The 16,298-nt window shown below is 39.4% G+C and overlaps 1 protein-coding gene across 2 annotated transcripts in view; it reads right to left on the bottom strand.

Annotated features, from left to right (window-relative positions):
- Nucleotides 1-10,069: 10,069 nt before the first annotated feature.
- Nucleotides 10,070-16,298, bottom strand: part of LOC127574994 (cAMP-specific 3',5'-cyclic phosphodiesterase 7B-like) — a 141,829-nt gene continuing 135,600 nt past the window's right edge. The window contains exon 13 of one of the 2 annotated variants that reach the window (XM_052024571.1): nucleotides 10,070-15,229. In XM_052024571.1, the coding sequence (XP_051880531.1) occupies nucleotides 15,021-15,229 (209 nt within the window). In that variant the 3' untranslated portion in view covers nucleotides 10,070-15,020. Of the gene's footprint in view, nucleotides 15,230-15,876; nucleotides 15,963-16,298 lie in introns of those variants that run through there. The other variant, XM_052024572.1, reaches the window with a different exon arrangement.

Here is a 16,298-nt window from a genome sequence, read left to right as displayed (position 1 = left end):
ACAGATTTATTGTGGAAAAGACTGAATTTTCAAATGTCCCCTGTGGTCCTTTTTCTCCCTATCTGAATGCAATTCAAAAATCCATTGGTTCTTTACGTATTTGCACAGGCCAATAACCTTGAGTAAATTTTACCTGAAGTTATTTTTGTCCTGAGTAATTTCAAGTGGAATCCCAAAAATAGGAATGGAATGATTCCTGGACAAGTAATACGACCTTTGTTTTAGAATCGGTAAAATTACAGGCTGTGAGTTGGTATTGCAATTAATTTTAAAACACAGTATGGAAATTATCTGCAGATCAGGCAGCATCTGTAGAGAGAACATTTGCATCAGAACTAGTTAAAAGGAAAATTATTAATATGGCATCTTTAAAGCATATGCAAAGTGCCGAATGAAGTGGAAGTTACATCCATGAGTCCATCAGGGCATTTTCCTGATCACATTCAAAATTATTGAGGTTTGTTTCCAATTTTCATCCTATCTCTGATTCTCTCTCCTTGATTTTACTTCTGAGGATGTATCTTTGGCAATAAGCCTGCTAACTTCCACAAATATCCTCACTGGACCTCCTCCCATCCTGCCTCCTAAAAGAATGCTATTCTACCAGTTGTTCATCTCATTGGTCTGGCCAATGCTATTTTCATACTAATGCTTCAGATCTTTCTTCTCTGTCAATAAAGGATTTCCCTCCATTGTGGTTGAAGGGAGCCCAATCTGTGTCCTCGCCATTTTCGCATTTCTACTCTCACCCTTTCCCTTCACAATGTCCCTACATTCAACAGCCAATTGTTTGTCAGCTAACTGATTCCACCATCAAACACATCTAACTACAATCACAAACTGTGCCTGCTTTCAGCATTCAGAAGGAACTCTTCCCTTTATTACTGCCTGGTCCAAACACCACCCAGATTCCCTCTCTTTATTTCAGCACCTTTCTGTGCAAGTGCAGAAAGTACTACACCTCTTCTTTGCCTCTTCTCACAACGTCTTGGCCTACAAACTGTTCTTCCAGATGGAATATTTGCATTTTTCTTTGCTGCTCATGTTGTGATCTCCTCTACACTGAGTAGACGAAATGTGTATTGAGTGGCTGCCTTTTGGATCATCATTATACATTCCACAAGCACTAACCAAAACTACTGCTTCACCTGCATCTTACTCCTATTCTGATCTCTGCACTCAGCCACCTATACAATTCCAGGGAAACTCGATGCAAGCTTGAGGACCTCATCTTGACATTGAGTTCAACAATATCAGGTAATAGTTTTGCCATTCCTGCTCTAGACTTATTTTTGGTGTGTATCATCTGTTTTGTCACAGTATTTTCCACTTCTCTCCATCATTTTTATCTGTTCTTTCTATCTATCCCTAAATACTTTTGCTAATATCCAGCATTCTGTGTTTTTATTTCAGATTTTTGACTTCTGCAGTTTTTTACTTTTGTAATACTTGAGAGGTCTTTTCTTAAGATAGTGAGTTTACCCTGCATCAACATTATATCATTCAGCCTTTCTCTGGATGTTTGAGTTTATTGTGTACTTGATCCCAATGTAAGGAGGAGAGGGGTCAGATCACCCTGTCTTTGAAGTGAGAAATCTGGAGAGCAGGATGGAAAGGAGAGAGAACTGGATTTTAACGCAATCCCAGGATATTATTTAAATGCAGATGGAAGGTTCCCTATCCACCCATTTGAATGCCCTTTATGCCCATATGAGCATTATTCTACAAGGGCTCCCCTGTCTATCAACGAGCTTACTTACGCAAATCCCACTTTATGCAAATTCTCCCATATATTTTAAAAGCATTTTTCAAATTAATAATAATAATAAAATGTTTCATGGTATTCATTGATGACAGGATACAGTATATATTCCATTAGTTTAATTGTTGATAGTGCTAGGGTGATAATTCAATGAAATGAAACAGTTACAGCAAGTGTATGTAGAGTGATGCGATGTTGCTAGCTTTAGAAAATGGATGTGTCTGACTCACTGAAAAACCGCCTTGCAGATAGTTCTCAGGAATGGAACCCTTGCATAACCCAGGGACTGTCCATATTCGGAAAATGAGGCTTCACCACTGGAAGTATACATCAAAAAATAAAGTGAGCAGCACACAATTCACTTGCCAGGACTGACTAGGATCAATGATACCAACAACCAAGCAGGAAGTTAATCTCTCTTTTCATAAAGGTTTTTTGAACTTGAGGCTTTTATTTAAAAAAAGCAATCTGTAATTTCATTTCCTACCACTAGAGTGTGATCATTGATTGAAAGAAAAGCTTGTGGAATTTTTGTCCCACATGACAAAGTATCACTCTCTTCAAAAGTGTGTGTAACGACTAATTTATGGATTTAAATGTACCAATGTAGGATCGTCATTTGAGATATGAATAGTAAAACTATGCTTTAAGAAATGAGATAGAGAAGTAGTAGGTCACACAGTCCCTCAAAACTCTGCCATAAAAAAAGATTACAGGTGATCTGATCTTTGTCCTCAGTTTCCTGCTCATCCCCCATAATCCTTGATTCCCTTGTAGTCCAAAAACTCAGCATCCCCTTGGACAAAGAATAGGATAAAGAATTGCAAAGATTGTCAGCCATTTGAGAGAAATTCCTTAACTTGATATTAAGTGGTCAATCCTTAACCTAGATCATGTCCTGCTAATTCCAGGCTCCCCTGCCAGAAGAAACATCCTCATAAAATCTGTTACAAATTTTTTTCTATTTAACATTCTTTTAGGGCCTGGATTTCATTGACAAGGCTAGCATTTCTTGCCTTTGAGAAGGTAGTGGGGAACTGCCTTCTGATGAAGGTGCTTTCGGGTAAGGAGTTCAGGATTTAGAGCCAGTGATGAAGAAAAATGGGCAATATATTTCCATGTCAGGATGGTGTGAGATTTGGAGTGGAACTTGCAGGTGGTGGTACTCTTGTGTATCTGCTACCATTGTCCTTGGCAATGGAGGCTGTAGGTTTGGAGATGCAGCAGGAGTAGCCTGGGTGAATAACTGCACTGCATTTTTGTAGGTGATGCATACTGAAACAACTGTGCACTAATTTTGGAGGAATGATTTTACTTGGGGCAATTGATGGAGTATGGATCAAGTGGACTGCTTTGTACTTAATGTTAGACAATAAGACATAGGAGCATAATTAGGCCATTCAGCCCATTGAGTCTGCTCCGCCATTCGATCATGGCTGATTTATTTTTCTCTCTCAACCCTATTTTCCTGCCTTCTCCCCATAGCCTTTGACACCCTTACTAATCAAGAACCTATCAACCTCTGCTTTAAATATACCCAATGACTTGGCCTCCACAGCCATCTGTGGCAATGAATTCCACACATTCACCACACTTGGGTTAAAGAAATTCCTCCTCATCTCTGTTCTAAAGGGATATCCTTCTATTCTGAGGCTGTGCCCTCTGGTCCTAGACTCTCCCACTACTGGAAACGTCCTCTCCACCTCCACTCTATCCTGGCCTTTCAATATTCGGTAGGTTTCAATGAGATCCCGCCTCATCCTTCTAACCTCCAGCGAGTACAGGCCCAGATCCATCAAATGCTCCTCATACTTTAACCCTTTCATTCCTGGGATAATTCTTGTAAACTTCCTCTGGACCCGCTCCAACGCCAGCACATCCTTCCTTGGATATGGGGTCCAAAACTGCTCACAATACTTCAAATGTGGTCCGAACAACGCCTTATAAAGCCTCAGCATTACATTCTTGCTTTTATATTCTAGTCCTCTCAAAATGAATGCTAACATTGCAAATCCTCTCGAAATGAATGCTAACATTGCATGTTACTGAGCTTCTTGAGAGTTGTTGGAGGTACACTCATCCAGCCAAGAGGTGAATATTCCTGTAGACTAAAAGCTTTGGGGGGCCAGGAGGTGAGTCACTTGCTGCAGATTACCCAGCCTGTATGCAGCTGTTGTAGCCAATGTTATTTGTGTTGCTGGTTCCTCAGAATCTTACATGTTTTGATGAAATCATCCCTCCTAAACTTCTGGGAATATTGGCACATTTTGCTCAATCTTTTCATGTATGACTGACCCTCATCCCAGGAGTCAATCTAGTGAACTTGCTGCACTGCCACCAAGTTTATCCTTCCCAGAAAAAAGGACACTAAAACTATATAGTGAACTCGAGCTGTGGTGTAACTAATCTTTTTACAGTTATAGCTAGACTTCCTACTCCCTCCTCTTTGCAATGTAGGAGAACATTCTATTTACCTTCCTAATTAGATGCTGTACCACATATTTCTCTTGGATGAGGACACCCAAGACCCCTGAACACAATACTCGCATACTGAAATAGGATTCTGCTTTTCCATTTTTCCTACCCAAGTGAATAACCTTATTTCCCCAGAATCTAGTGTACCTGCTATCTTTTTGCTAATTTGCTTAACCAGCCCGTATCTTTTTGCAGACACTTGTGATCTCTCAACTTATTTTCCCAGCCAACTTTGCACCATCAGGAAACTTAGACACATCACAGCATTTTGTGTCATGGGTACATTATGATTGGAAGATCTTTCCAGCCTGACTCGAGTGTTTACTTGTGCAGTGTTGGTGTAAGATGTTTGATTTTAGCCAGTTAAAGCTGTAGAACCTGTATACAGTGTTTGTTAGGCTGCAACTAAGTACTGCATTCAGTTCTGCTAATCTCACTAGGAAGGGTATGAAGGTATTAACCCCACCAGTATTATAACCAGGATTGGACAAACTTGTTCACATCATATGCAACTTAAATGTTGATGGTCTCTCATCAAGGTTAGTAGCTTAGATGTGATAACAATATTTTTATAAATTACATTAGAGATGGTGTCCTTTTACAGAAGTACTTACCACAGTGATTTTGATTGGATAGCACTGTGTTCCACTACTTTTTTTGGTCACTTTCAAAATAGTCCTGCTCTTCCAACTCATTTTGTTGTACGAAAGGGTGTTTTGGCAATGAGTTCCCTTTGCACCAGTGGATGCTTTCATTTTCCTATAACGTTACTGATTATTTTTCATTATTTTTCATTATTTCTGTATTTCACTTAATAGTACTTACCAATTTGTGGCTCGTTGAATGTGGATTCATTTGGCAAGTAATTGCACTGTGTCCAAAAAAGCACATTAAACAATGCTGCATTGAGGAGGGAGGGGGCAGGACTGCCCCTTTTTTTGCAAGACCGCCTAACAGCAATGTTTCATTGTTCATGAGGCCCAGTAATCCAGGCTGTGCACACATTGAGAACACAAGTAGGTTTTTTGTCACCCAGTTCCTTTTGTCGTGGACTTAGTGGAGAAGGTCATTTGGACTGTGGTTTGAGGAAGAGTGGTGGTGTTTTAGATAGAGGATTGGTTGGTTAAAGAAGATTGGGCCAGCTTGAGAGTGAAAATTGGGCAGAGTGGATTGGGATGTGCTTGATAGAGAGATAACTGAATAGCTGAAATGTGGGGTAAAGGGCACTGAGGACTCTGTTACCACCACCCTCTAGTTTTCTACCACTCACTAAAGCCACTTCAATGTGAAAGATGACAGATATCTTCGTCTCACCAGCAGGTAGCGTCAGGCCTCAACCTCATCTGTCAGCCAGATATGTGTGAATACTTCAAACCGTACATTATCTTCCCATTTGAAGTTGCTGTGATTGCTGTATGTTTGTGCACCATAAATTTTAACAAAAGCTCCATCATTAACTGCATATGGATGCTTAAGAATTCTTGTGCCATGTCCTCTGTACGTTTTCATTGCATAGTGCAAAAATATTGTGGCATTTATACAGCATTCTTAAGATACTTAAAAAGGAAAATAACTAACAAAGTGAGTGTTGTGAATCTGGAGGATTCATAATGGGAAATATGAAGAGGACAGATAAATTAAACAGGTATTTTGCATTAGGTCACTATAAAGGATACATCCCAGAAATGGTTGTTAATTGGAAGAGAGGGAAGAACTCGGGAAGGTTGCACATCAGAGAAGTGGTACTGAACAAATTGTTGGAGTTTCAGGTTGTTAAGTTTCCAGGTCCTCATGGACTTCATTCCTGGGCTCTTAAAAAAAAAGTGGCTAGTGAGATGATTGATACTTTGGTTTTAATTTTCCAAATTTGGTTAGGGTACCATTAGATCGGAAAACAGCAAAGGTAACTCCTTTATTCAAAAATGGAGAGAGATGGGGAAAAAGTCAACATCAGGCCTGTCAATGGGAAAACCTTGGGAGCTATTATTAAATAGAAGACTTAGAAAAATTCAAGGTAATCTGGCAAAGTCAGAATTGTTTTGTGACAGAAAAATCATTTGACCAATTTATTGGAGTTCTTTGAAAAAGTAACGTGGTGAGTGAAATGGATGTACCACACTAAATTCCCAGGAGGCATTTGGTAAAGCACTGCATCAAAGCTTATGTGAAAAATAAAAGCTCATGCTGTAGGTCATAACATATAAGCATAGACTACTCCTATCTGGAAAAGCATAAGCCTTACTAAGCATGGTCAGTATGTCTTTGTGTGGTGTAGGTCAAGTCATACAAACTTGATTGAGTTTTTTGAGAAGATGACAAAAATGATTCATGAGGGTAGGGCATTTGATGTTGTCTACATGGACTTCAGTAAAGCTTTCGACAAGGTCCCTTGTGGTAGCTTATCCAGAAGATCAAGGTACCATGGGATCCATGGAGACTTGGTAAATTGGATTAAAAATTGGCTTGGCCATAGAAGACAGGGTAGTAGTGGAGGGGTGTTACCAGAGGTGTTCTGCAAGGATTAGTGCTGGGATCTCTGTTGTTTGTGTTACACTTGGGAGGTCAAGTGTTGAGAGGAAAGTATACAGTATTTAGTAGGATGCTTAGGAGCACTGATGTACAAAGGGATCTTGGGGTGCATAACTCCATGAAAGTAGCAACATAAGTAGATAGGGTGGTAAAGAAGGCATACAGTATATTTGCCTTCATTGGTTGGAGTGTTGAGTATAAAAGTCGGGAAGTCATTTTGCAGCAGTGTAAAACTTTGGTTTTGCCACATTTGGAGTACTGTGAGCAGTTCTGGTTGCTGCTATACAGGAAAGATATGGAGGCTTTGGAGAGGGTGCCAAAGTGCTCACCAAGATGGATTTGAGAATATTAGCTATGGGAAGAGGTTGGATAAACCTGGATCGTTTTCTCTGGAGTGTCAGAGGTTGGGGATTGACGCCATTTTCCTAGGGTGGAAATGTCAAATACTCAAAGCATAGGATTAAGGTGAGAGGAGCAAAGTTTAAAGGAGATTTTGAGGTGTTTTGTTTTTACACAGAGTAGGTGCCTGGAATTTGCCACTAGAGGAAGTGGTGAAAATAGATATGATAACAATGTTTAAGAGGCATTTAGACAGGCATGTGAACAGGCAGGGAATGGACGGATATAGACAGATGGGATTAGTTTGAATTGACATCACAGTTGGCGCAGGCATCGTGGGCTGAAGGGCCTGTTCTTTACTGTACTGTTCTATGATCTTTAATACGAATGCATAGGAAGAAGCTCTGAAAATGTTTTCTGGACTTTAAAGTACAGTTGTCTTATGAGGAAGGGTTGGACAGGCTATGCATGTATCTGCTGGAATTTAGAAAAGCGAGATGGGACTTGATTAAAACCAATAAGGTACCTGTTTAAAAATTAGGGGTCGCCCACTTTAGATAGAAATGAGGTGAATATTTTCCTTTGAGGATCAAGTGTTGGAACTTGCTTCCTCAGTGTTTGAATATTTTGAAAGCAGAGATTAATAGATTCTTAATAAGCAGGGGACAGGCCATGGCAAGCATTTGAAGAAATAATACATGATCTGGACATGTATACATTACAAACACAGCAGGAAAAGTGATCCAATCATGGATTACAGTAAAAGTTAAAGATAGTAATCAAAGGAAAAAGCTTATAAGGTTGCCAGAAAAAAACAAAGTCTAAGAATTGAGACATTTTAAAAATTAACAAAGGAAGGCCAAGAAATTGATAAAGGGAAGATGGAATATGGGAGTAGTTTAGCAAGAAATATAAAAACAGACTGCAAGACCTTCTAGAGGTATATAGAAAGGAAAAGATAAGCAATGGTAAATGTGGGTCTCTTATAGGTAGACGGGAAAATTTATAATGGAGAATAAGGAAATAACACAGGAATTAAATACTTTGTCTCTCTAACAGAAAAAAGAATAAATTTTCCAGATATAGTGGAGAATTATATAGGTGAGACCACACCTGGAGTGTTATTTATGTATGATTCTGCTCTCCTTCCCCAAAAAAAGGCTATAATGGGAGAGCAACGAAGATTCACCAGATTGGTTCCTGGTAGAGCCGGCCTCTCCTCCAAGGAAAGATGGAGGAAGCTTGGCCACTCTTCTCTCAATTTAAGAATGAAAGGTGCCCTCGTTGAATTTTACAAAATTCTTAGATACCGCAACAGGATGGACATGGGATATTTCCCCAGCTCAGGATTTTAGAATTGGGCATCACAGTCTCAAAATGCAGGGTAGGCCATTTAGAACTGAGATCAGGAAGTGATCTTTGCAATTCTCTCTTCTAGAAGGCTGTGGAGGCTAAGTCATTGATTGCGTTCCAACTAGAGATTTGTACATTTCTGGATATTAAAGGAACTGAGGGACATGGAGACAGGGTGGGAAAAATGTTGTTTGAGATAGATAACCCAATATCTTGTTGATTGACAAAGCAAGTCAAAGGAGCTGAAAGGTCTACTTGTATTTCTTCTGGGTAGGCAATGCAGCTAAACTCTAACAGAAAGTCATAGAGCTAGCTATACAGCACAGAAACCAGCCCTTCGGCCCAGTTCCTCCATGCTGATCATGTCTAAATGAACTAGTCCCACTTGCCTGCGTTTGGCTCATAACTTTCCTAATGCCTTTTGAATGTATCCACCTCTGCCACTTCCTCTGATAGTTCATTACATATACTCACCACCCTTTGTGTCGAAAAAGCTGCCCTTCAGGACCCTTTTAAATCTTTCCCCGCTCGCTTTAATCCTAGTTTTGGACACCCCTCCCCTAGGGAAAAGACTTTGGCTATTCATCTTATCTATGCTTCTTATGATTTTATAAACTTCTATAAGATTGCACCTATGCTCCGGGGGGGAGGGGGGAGGAGAAAAAGCCCCAGTTTACGCAGACTCTTCTCATACCCAATCCCTCCAATCCCTGTAACATCTTCATAAATTTTTTTTTGCACCCTCTCCAGTTTAATGACATCTTTCCTATAGTAGAGCAACCAAAACTGTACACAGTACTCCAAATGTGGCTTTACCAATATCTTGTACAGCTGTAACGTGATGTCCCAACTCCCGTACTCAATATTCTGACCGATGACTGGATTGGAATCGTGCTTCAGAGTTGAAATTGCTAGATTACAATTAGAGGTCTCGGTTGGTTTGATTTCTCCTGGGTCTCATAATCTAATGAAAAGGGTGGGCAAAACCTTAGTTAAAGATGTAGGTTTAAAGGAGGACCTTAATGGAAGGGGTAAGCAATTTAAGGAGGCCAAGTTCAAAACAGCTGAGTGTCATTGGACAAATGGAGATTTCACAAGAGGCCGGACCTGAGGAATGGAGAGATCTGTTCAGGAATTTATAACACTGATTAAGGCTAATAACATTCACTGGAGGGAACTGTGCCTCATTCTGGATTAATGCTGGATAAGCAGTCTGACAGTAGAGACCATTGCCTTTTCTTCTATCAGCAAAAAAGACTAATGTCTATGCGCTTGTAATAATAGGTAGGCTGTAGCAGGAATAAATATCATTCATGAGTTGCTATCTCAATTAGCACCCCATGGATGAAAGTATTAATTGACAAACTGAAATTTTCACTTTTGCTGTCAAAAGTGGGATGCTAGTAGCCAACACTGATCACATTAAGTTTAAAGTAACTTCGTTTACCCTTAAGTTAGTTAGTTAATCAAGATATTTCCCAAAATTGAATAAAATGAATAAAGGTTAGTAACACTTAATTCTATACGATAACAGTTAGCACTCCTATTTGCAAAATTTATTTTCTAAGTACACACATCAGAAACCAGAAGATAGTTACACCTTTAATTTTTTTCAAAAGGTATTTCTAACCCTTGCACCTCACCCACAATAAGGCTGATTTTTTTTTTAACTATAGCAGGCCTGACGGACACTTAACTGTTGCTACTTCTGGCTTGGTTAAAAGAAAATTAATTGGAATGTTTCGATCAGTTTTAAATGTGGACAATAGAGGCAGCACAGTGGGACAGCTGGTTGTGTCGCTGCATCCCAGCTCCAGAGATCCTGAGCTCAGGTGCTGTCTGTGTGGAGTTTGCACGTTCTCCATGACCTCGTGCATTTCCTCCCACATCCCAAAGATGTGCAGGCTGGTGTGTTAATTGGCCACTGTAAACTGCCTGTGGTGTGTTGGTGATCATCCATATCAAGGGGTGTTGATATGGATGTGGGGAGGATAAAAAGTAGGATTGACAGACAGACTAGAAAGGTGTTTAGTTGGAGTAAAGGGAATTATGAGGCTCTTAGGCAGGAAATTGGAAGCTTAAATTGGGAACAGATGTTCTCAGGGAAAAGTATGGAAGAAATGTGGCAAATATTCAGGGGATATTTGTGTGGAGTTCTGCATAGGCATGTTCCAATGAGATGGGAATCACGAGAGGATACAGGAACCGTGGTGTACAAAGGCTATAATAAATCTAGTCAAAAGGAAAAGAAAAGCTTTGCAGAAGGTACAGAGAGCTAGGTAATGTTAGAGATCGGGAAGAGTATAAGACCAACAGGAAGGAGCTTAAGAAGGAAATTAGGAGAGCCAGAAGGGGACATGAGAAGGCCTTGGCGGGCAGGATTAAGTAAAACCCCAAGGCATTCTACAAGTATGTGAAGAGCAAGGGGATAAGATGCGAAAGAATAGGGCCTATCAAGTGCAGCAGTGGGAAAGTGTGTATGGATCCGGAAGAAATAGTGGAGGTACTTAATGAATACTTTACATCAGTATTCACTAGGGAAAAAAGATCTGGGTGATTGTAGTGAGGACTTGCAGCAGGCTGAAAAGCTTGAGCATGTAGATATTAAGAAAGAGGAGGTGCTGAAACCTTTGGAAAGTATCAAGTTTGTTAAGTCACTGGGACCAGATGAGATGGTACCCCAGGCTGCTGTGGGAGGCGAGGGAGGAGATTGCGGAGCCTCTGGCAATGATCTTTGCGTCATCGATGGAGACGGGAGAGGTTCCAGAAGATTGGAGGGTTGCGGGTGTTGCTCCCTTATTCAAGAAAGGGAGTAGAGATAGCCCAGAAAATTATAGACCAGTGAGTCTTACCTCGGTGGTTGGTAAGCTGATGGAGAAGATCCTGAGAGGCAGGATTTATGAACATTTGGAGAGGTATAATATGATTAAGAATAGTCAGCATAGCTTTGTCAAGGGCAGGTCCTGCCTTACGAGCCTGATTGAATTTTTTGAGGATGTGACTAAACACATCGATGAAGGGAGAGTAGTAGATGTAGTGTATATGGATTTCAGCAAGGCATTTGATAAGATACCCCATGCAAAGCTTATTGAGAAAGTAAGGAGGCATGGAATCCAAGGGGACATTGCAATGTAGATCCAGAACTGGCTGGCCCACAGAGGGCAAAGAGTAGTTGTTGAAGGGTTGTATTCTGCATGGAGGTCGGTGACCAGTGGTGTACCTCAGGGATCTGTTCTGGGGCCCTTACTCTTTGTGATTTTTATAAACGACCTGGATGAGGAAGTGGAGGGATGGGTTAGTAAGTTTGCAGATGACACAAAGGTTGGAGGTGTTGTGGATAGTATAGAGGGCTGCCAGAGGTTACAGCGGGACATAGATAGGATGCAAAGTTGGGCTGAGAAGTGGCAGGTGCAGTTCAACCCAGATAAGTGTGAAGTGGTTCATCTTGGTAGGACTCTTGGCAGTGTGGAGAATCAGAGGGATCTTGGGGTCTGTCTCCATAGGACGCTCAAAGCAGCTGCACAGGTTGACTCTGTGGTTAAGAAGGCATATGGTGTATTGTCCTTCATCAATCGTGGAATAGAATTTAGGAGCCGAGAGGTATTGTTGCAGCTATATAGGACCCTGGTCAGACCCCACTTGGAGAACTGTGCTCAGTTCTGGTCAGCTCACTACAGGAAGGATGTGGAAGCCATAGAAAGGGTGCAGAGGAGATTTACAAGGATGCTGCCTGGAATGCAGAGCATGCCTTATGAAAGCAGGTTGAGGAAACTCGGCCTTTTCTCCTTGGAGCGACGGAGGATGAGGGGGGACCTGATCGAGGTATACAAGTTGATGAGAGGCATTGATCGGGTAGATAGTCAGAGGCTTTTCCCCAGGGCTGAAATGGTGGCCACAAGAGGACATAGGTTTAAGGTGCTGGGGAGTAGACATAGAGGAGATGTCAGGGGTAAGTTTTTTTACTCAGAGAGTGGTGAGTGCGTGGAATGGGCTGCCGGCAACGGTGGTGGAAGCAGATACGATAGGGTCTTTTAAGAGACTTTTGGATAGGTACATGGAGCTGAGAAAAATAGAGGGCTGTGGGTAAGCCTATTAATTTCTAAGGTAGGGACAAGTTCGGCACAGCTTTGTGGGCTGAAGGGCCTGAATTGTGCTGTAGGTTTTCTATATTTCTATGATGTGAATGATTGTTTAGTGGTTGACAAAGACTTACTCATAAGGACCATGATGTACATCTACAGAGGCCTCAAATACAAAATTTTCATTGTCTGTTTGACAAATAGTTTGACCAATCAAATCACTCAATATCAATTAACATTTTTGACTAAATCTTGAATAAACCTGCATGACACAACCTAATTTTGGGAAACTGCATACTACGATAAAATTAGGCCACGACAGAGGAATATGTAGATTACTCTCTTGTGGATGTTACACTTCTGTAAACCGTATATTAAAGTCACCATCAGTCCAATTAGATTGATATACCATTTTGTTTTAGATGTTTATATTTTTCATAAGTGGAAACAGTAACATTTACAAAAATCTATTTATGATTAATTGTTGCAGTCCAAAATTTTGAACTGAAATTATACATTGCATTCTTGATTAAAATTTAGGTTTTTTTAAAGAAATAATGATTCTTGGCAACACTGCATAGCAGTCACAGCAAATTTCACAGGATATGCATCACAAATTTTCAACATTAGACGAAGTTTACATTAAAATGATACTATCATACAGCTGTAAGGCTTGTTTACATAGATTACAGGAATGTACTTTAAGAACCTAACCTTTAAATCAAAACAGTGCCCACTGGGTTTTGATTGAAGTTTAGGTGTACATATATCTGTAAGAGGAAAGTTATTTATACATAACATAGGGAGGTTTATCTTTATGTATAGCAAATCCAAGGTTACAGAGAAATAGGAACTGGCTGTTCATCCTTCGTAATAGATTATGGCACAACTGTACACTTCATTTCCTTACCTCTGAACAGAAATACATACAAACCTGAAAGTGTTTTATCGTTCATTTTAAAAAACACAGAAGACTTTATGACAAAGCATTTCTGCAAATGGTTTGTAAAAGATTTTCTTTCACAGTTATAACATAACAAATACTTCCAACACCTTTGATTTTCTGTTTCTGGGATATTGCCACATGCTATTCAAGCCTGATCTGTTCACTTATCACGTGTACATTTATTTTACAAAAGACATTTGCCTTCTCAAACCTTGTTGGTGACCTGGGAATTCAGGAAAATGGCAACTTGGTTCAAAACTGTCGAATGGTTTACAATTTGACAAAGATTCAAATAAATTTGCTTCCTTATCCTCGAGGCAAAGGGAAATAATCCTCAATCACTACAGTGAACAATTAAAAACAAATTTAAATAATAAGAAAAATGTGGAATGTTTTCATTATGTTATTGAATGTGTTACGTTTTTTAACCAGAAAATAGAAATGAAACAGCTTGCTGTAATTAGTAATTACAATTAGTTTAATACAAAGAATGTCTGTGCTTAATTATCAAAACAGTAAAAATATGGCAATGGGTGCAATGTTAAGGCTTTCTAGTTTTAAAATTTTTAGTGTAATATAACTATTTACATTTGTTCTACAGTTCTAATTTTTGGCTTTTGTTTTAATACCAATGGTATTTATTCTTCACAGTGAAACATTCTCAATGCAGAATTATAAATGTACCGATCTTTCTTTTGTTCTTTGTTGTCCCTACTATGCAATGTTTACTCCTAGAAAAGCAGGGACTGAGACAGACACACTGGAACAGAATAAAACCTGGAATTGTGTATGCCTTGTAACTTATCATATTTACATCTCTCCATCTTAAATTTTATTGTTATCATAACTATACAAGAATGAATTTAAACATGTACTCAGTAGGTATGCAATCCAGTTCTGAATGCCACATCTGCTTTCTGATGTAAAAGGTACAAAAATGAAAAAGTTTGGTTGTCATTCCCAAAAAAGGATTATTCTCAGTGCACACTCAAAATCCAAGGGATTGAGAGTTCATTCGAAGCTGGTGTTTAGCAATGGTGCAGCCCAGCTGCAGAACAGTTGAATACTGTGTTCTTCAACAGTCGCCACTTATAGTCAAAGCCACATTGCTGAACAAGTTTTGTTACTGCACCACAAAGAAGTTCTTTCAGAGGCTCTCCCATCTCTATTCAGACTCATTTTCAGCCCAGGCTGCCTCTAATGAATAGTATAAACCTAGGTAAAAGCTTTGAGCCTTAAGCTTGATAACTTGGGAGTGGAATTTTGCTTTTGCTGCAATTCAAATACCAAGTCTTCTTTATTATTCAATCGGAAGGCTGCTGAGGTAATAATATATGGAGCATGTTTACAAATTTAAAGATGGATCAAGAAACTTGGAAAAGACAAATTATCTCTTAGTGTCAATTTGTCACTTCCTATTTTTCCGCTGGAGGCATTTTTCCAGTCCTCATGATTTCTTCACCTCACTCAAAAGAAAATTTTGGGAAAGTGTTTGTGAAGAATCCATGGCATTTTTTGACTGGACCAGTTAACTGAATTATTGGTGTTCAACTTCCTGAGAAGTTCTGCTTTTGTCTTCATTCACTTGGGCTGAATTTTCCTCACTGTTATGTCGTTTGAGAACCAGTCCTCGCCACCTTGCCTTGTTCTTTCGCAGATGGCTCATCATTGTTATGGTCAAACGCGTGTCTTCAGTAAAACGGGACCATTCCACAAACAGAGGCTCAACAATGTAGCTCATAAAACCTAAAAAAAGAGTACAAAATTAATTAGCCTAATGAATCATGCTAATATGTCCTTTCCTAAATAAGACAATCAAATCTATATACACCACTACAGGTGTGGCTTTAGAACATGTTCTAAAATTATAACACTTCTGTTTTTAAACTCTAACCCTCTCCTGCAATAAGGGGCAATATGCTGTTTGCCTTCTGAATTAGTTGCTAATTAACTTTTTCTGTTTAATGCACTAGAGCACCTACATTGCTCTACACTCAATTGCTGTCTCCTTCCATTTAGATAATAGTTTGTCTTTTAATTCAGTGCTATGCTGCATGCATTGTAAAAGATGCTTACGAAATGTCTGATCTAGGAATTTCAGACAGAATCAAGAGGTTCCTCTTTCAGATAGTATTGAAAAGTTGGTCATGTTTAAGATTCAACTGTACCCTATTTATTACTTTTCATAATATATTTGACATTAAATAGCTGGGGTGGGAGGGAATCAATTGAAATGTGATTGTTTTTCATACACAGAAAATATACCCCTAAATTGGAGCTATTTGCAAACATTTTTATGCATAAAATGTAAATCAATTTTTAGATGCATGTTTTAATGAGATTGTGGCCATTTCTAATGGAAATCCTACTTACCAGGAATTGTAGGGGTGAAAAAAAAATCAAAAATAAATTGCAGATACATTGGAAATTCGAAACAGAAGACATAAAAGGTTGGAAACACTCAGGTCAGACAGTATCTCTGGAAATAGAAACACAGTTAAGGTTTCAGGTCAAAAACGCTTCTTCCATTTGAAACATTGATCTGCTGAGTATTTTCAATATTTTCTAATCTTACTTCCAGCAGTGATTTCCCCTATGGCGGTTGTCATTTCCATGGTGTAATTCACACCAGTGATATGATCAATATACACAAAGCTCCTTTCTCCTTTTTGGACAGAATGGGTAGCTAAATTGTGCAACCTCCAACTACCTTTTATGCTCTTGTAAGTATATTAGAAGCAAGAGGGTAGTTAAGGAAGGAAAAGGTCCCCAGGGATCAAAGGAGTAAACTACGCATAGAGCCAGGGGACATGAG

The sequence above is a fragment of the Pristis pectinata genome, chromosome 10 (assembly GCF_009764475.1).
Source record: "Pristis pectinata isolate sPriPec2 chromosome 10, sPriPec2.1.pri, whole genome shotgun sequence".
In the NCBI taxonomy this organism is placed as follows: domain Eukaryota; kingdom Metazoa; phylum Chordata; class Chondrichthyes; order Rhinopristiformes; family Pristidae; genus Pristis; species Pristis pectinata.
Note: the sequence above shows the minus strand (reverse complement) of the source record. Positions and strands in the feature narration are given on the sequence as shown.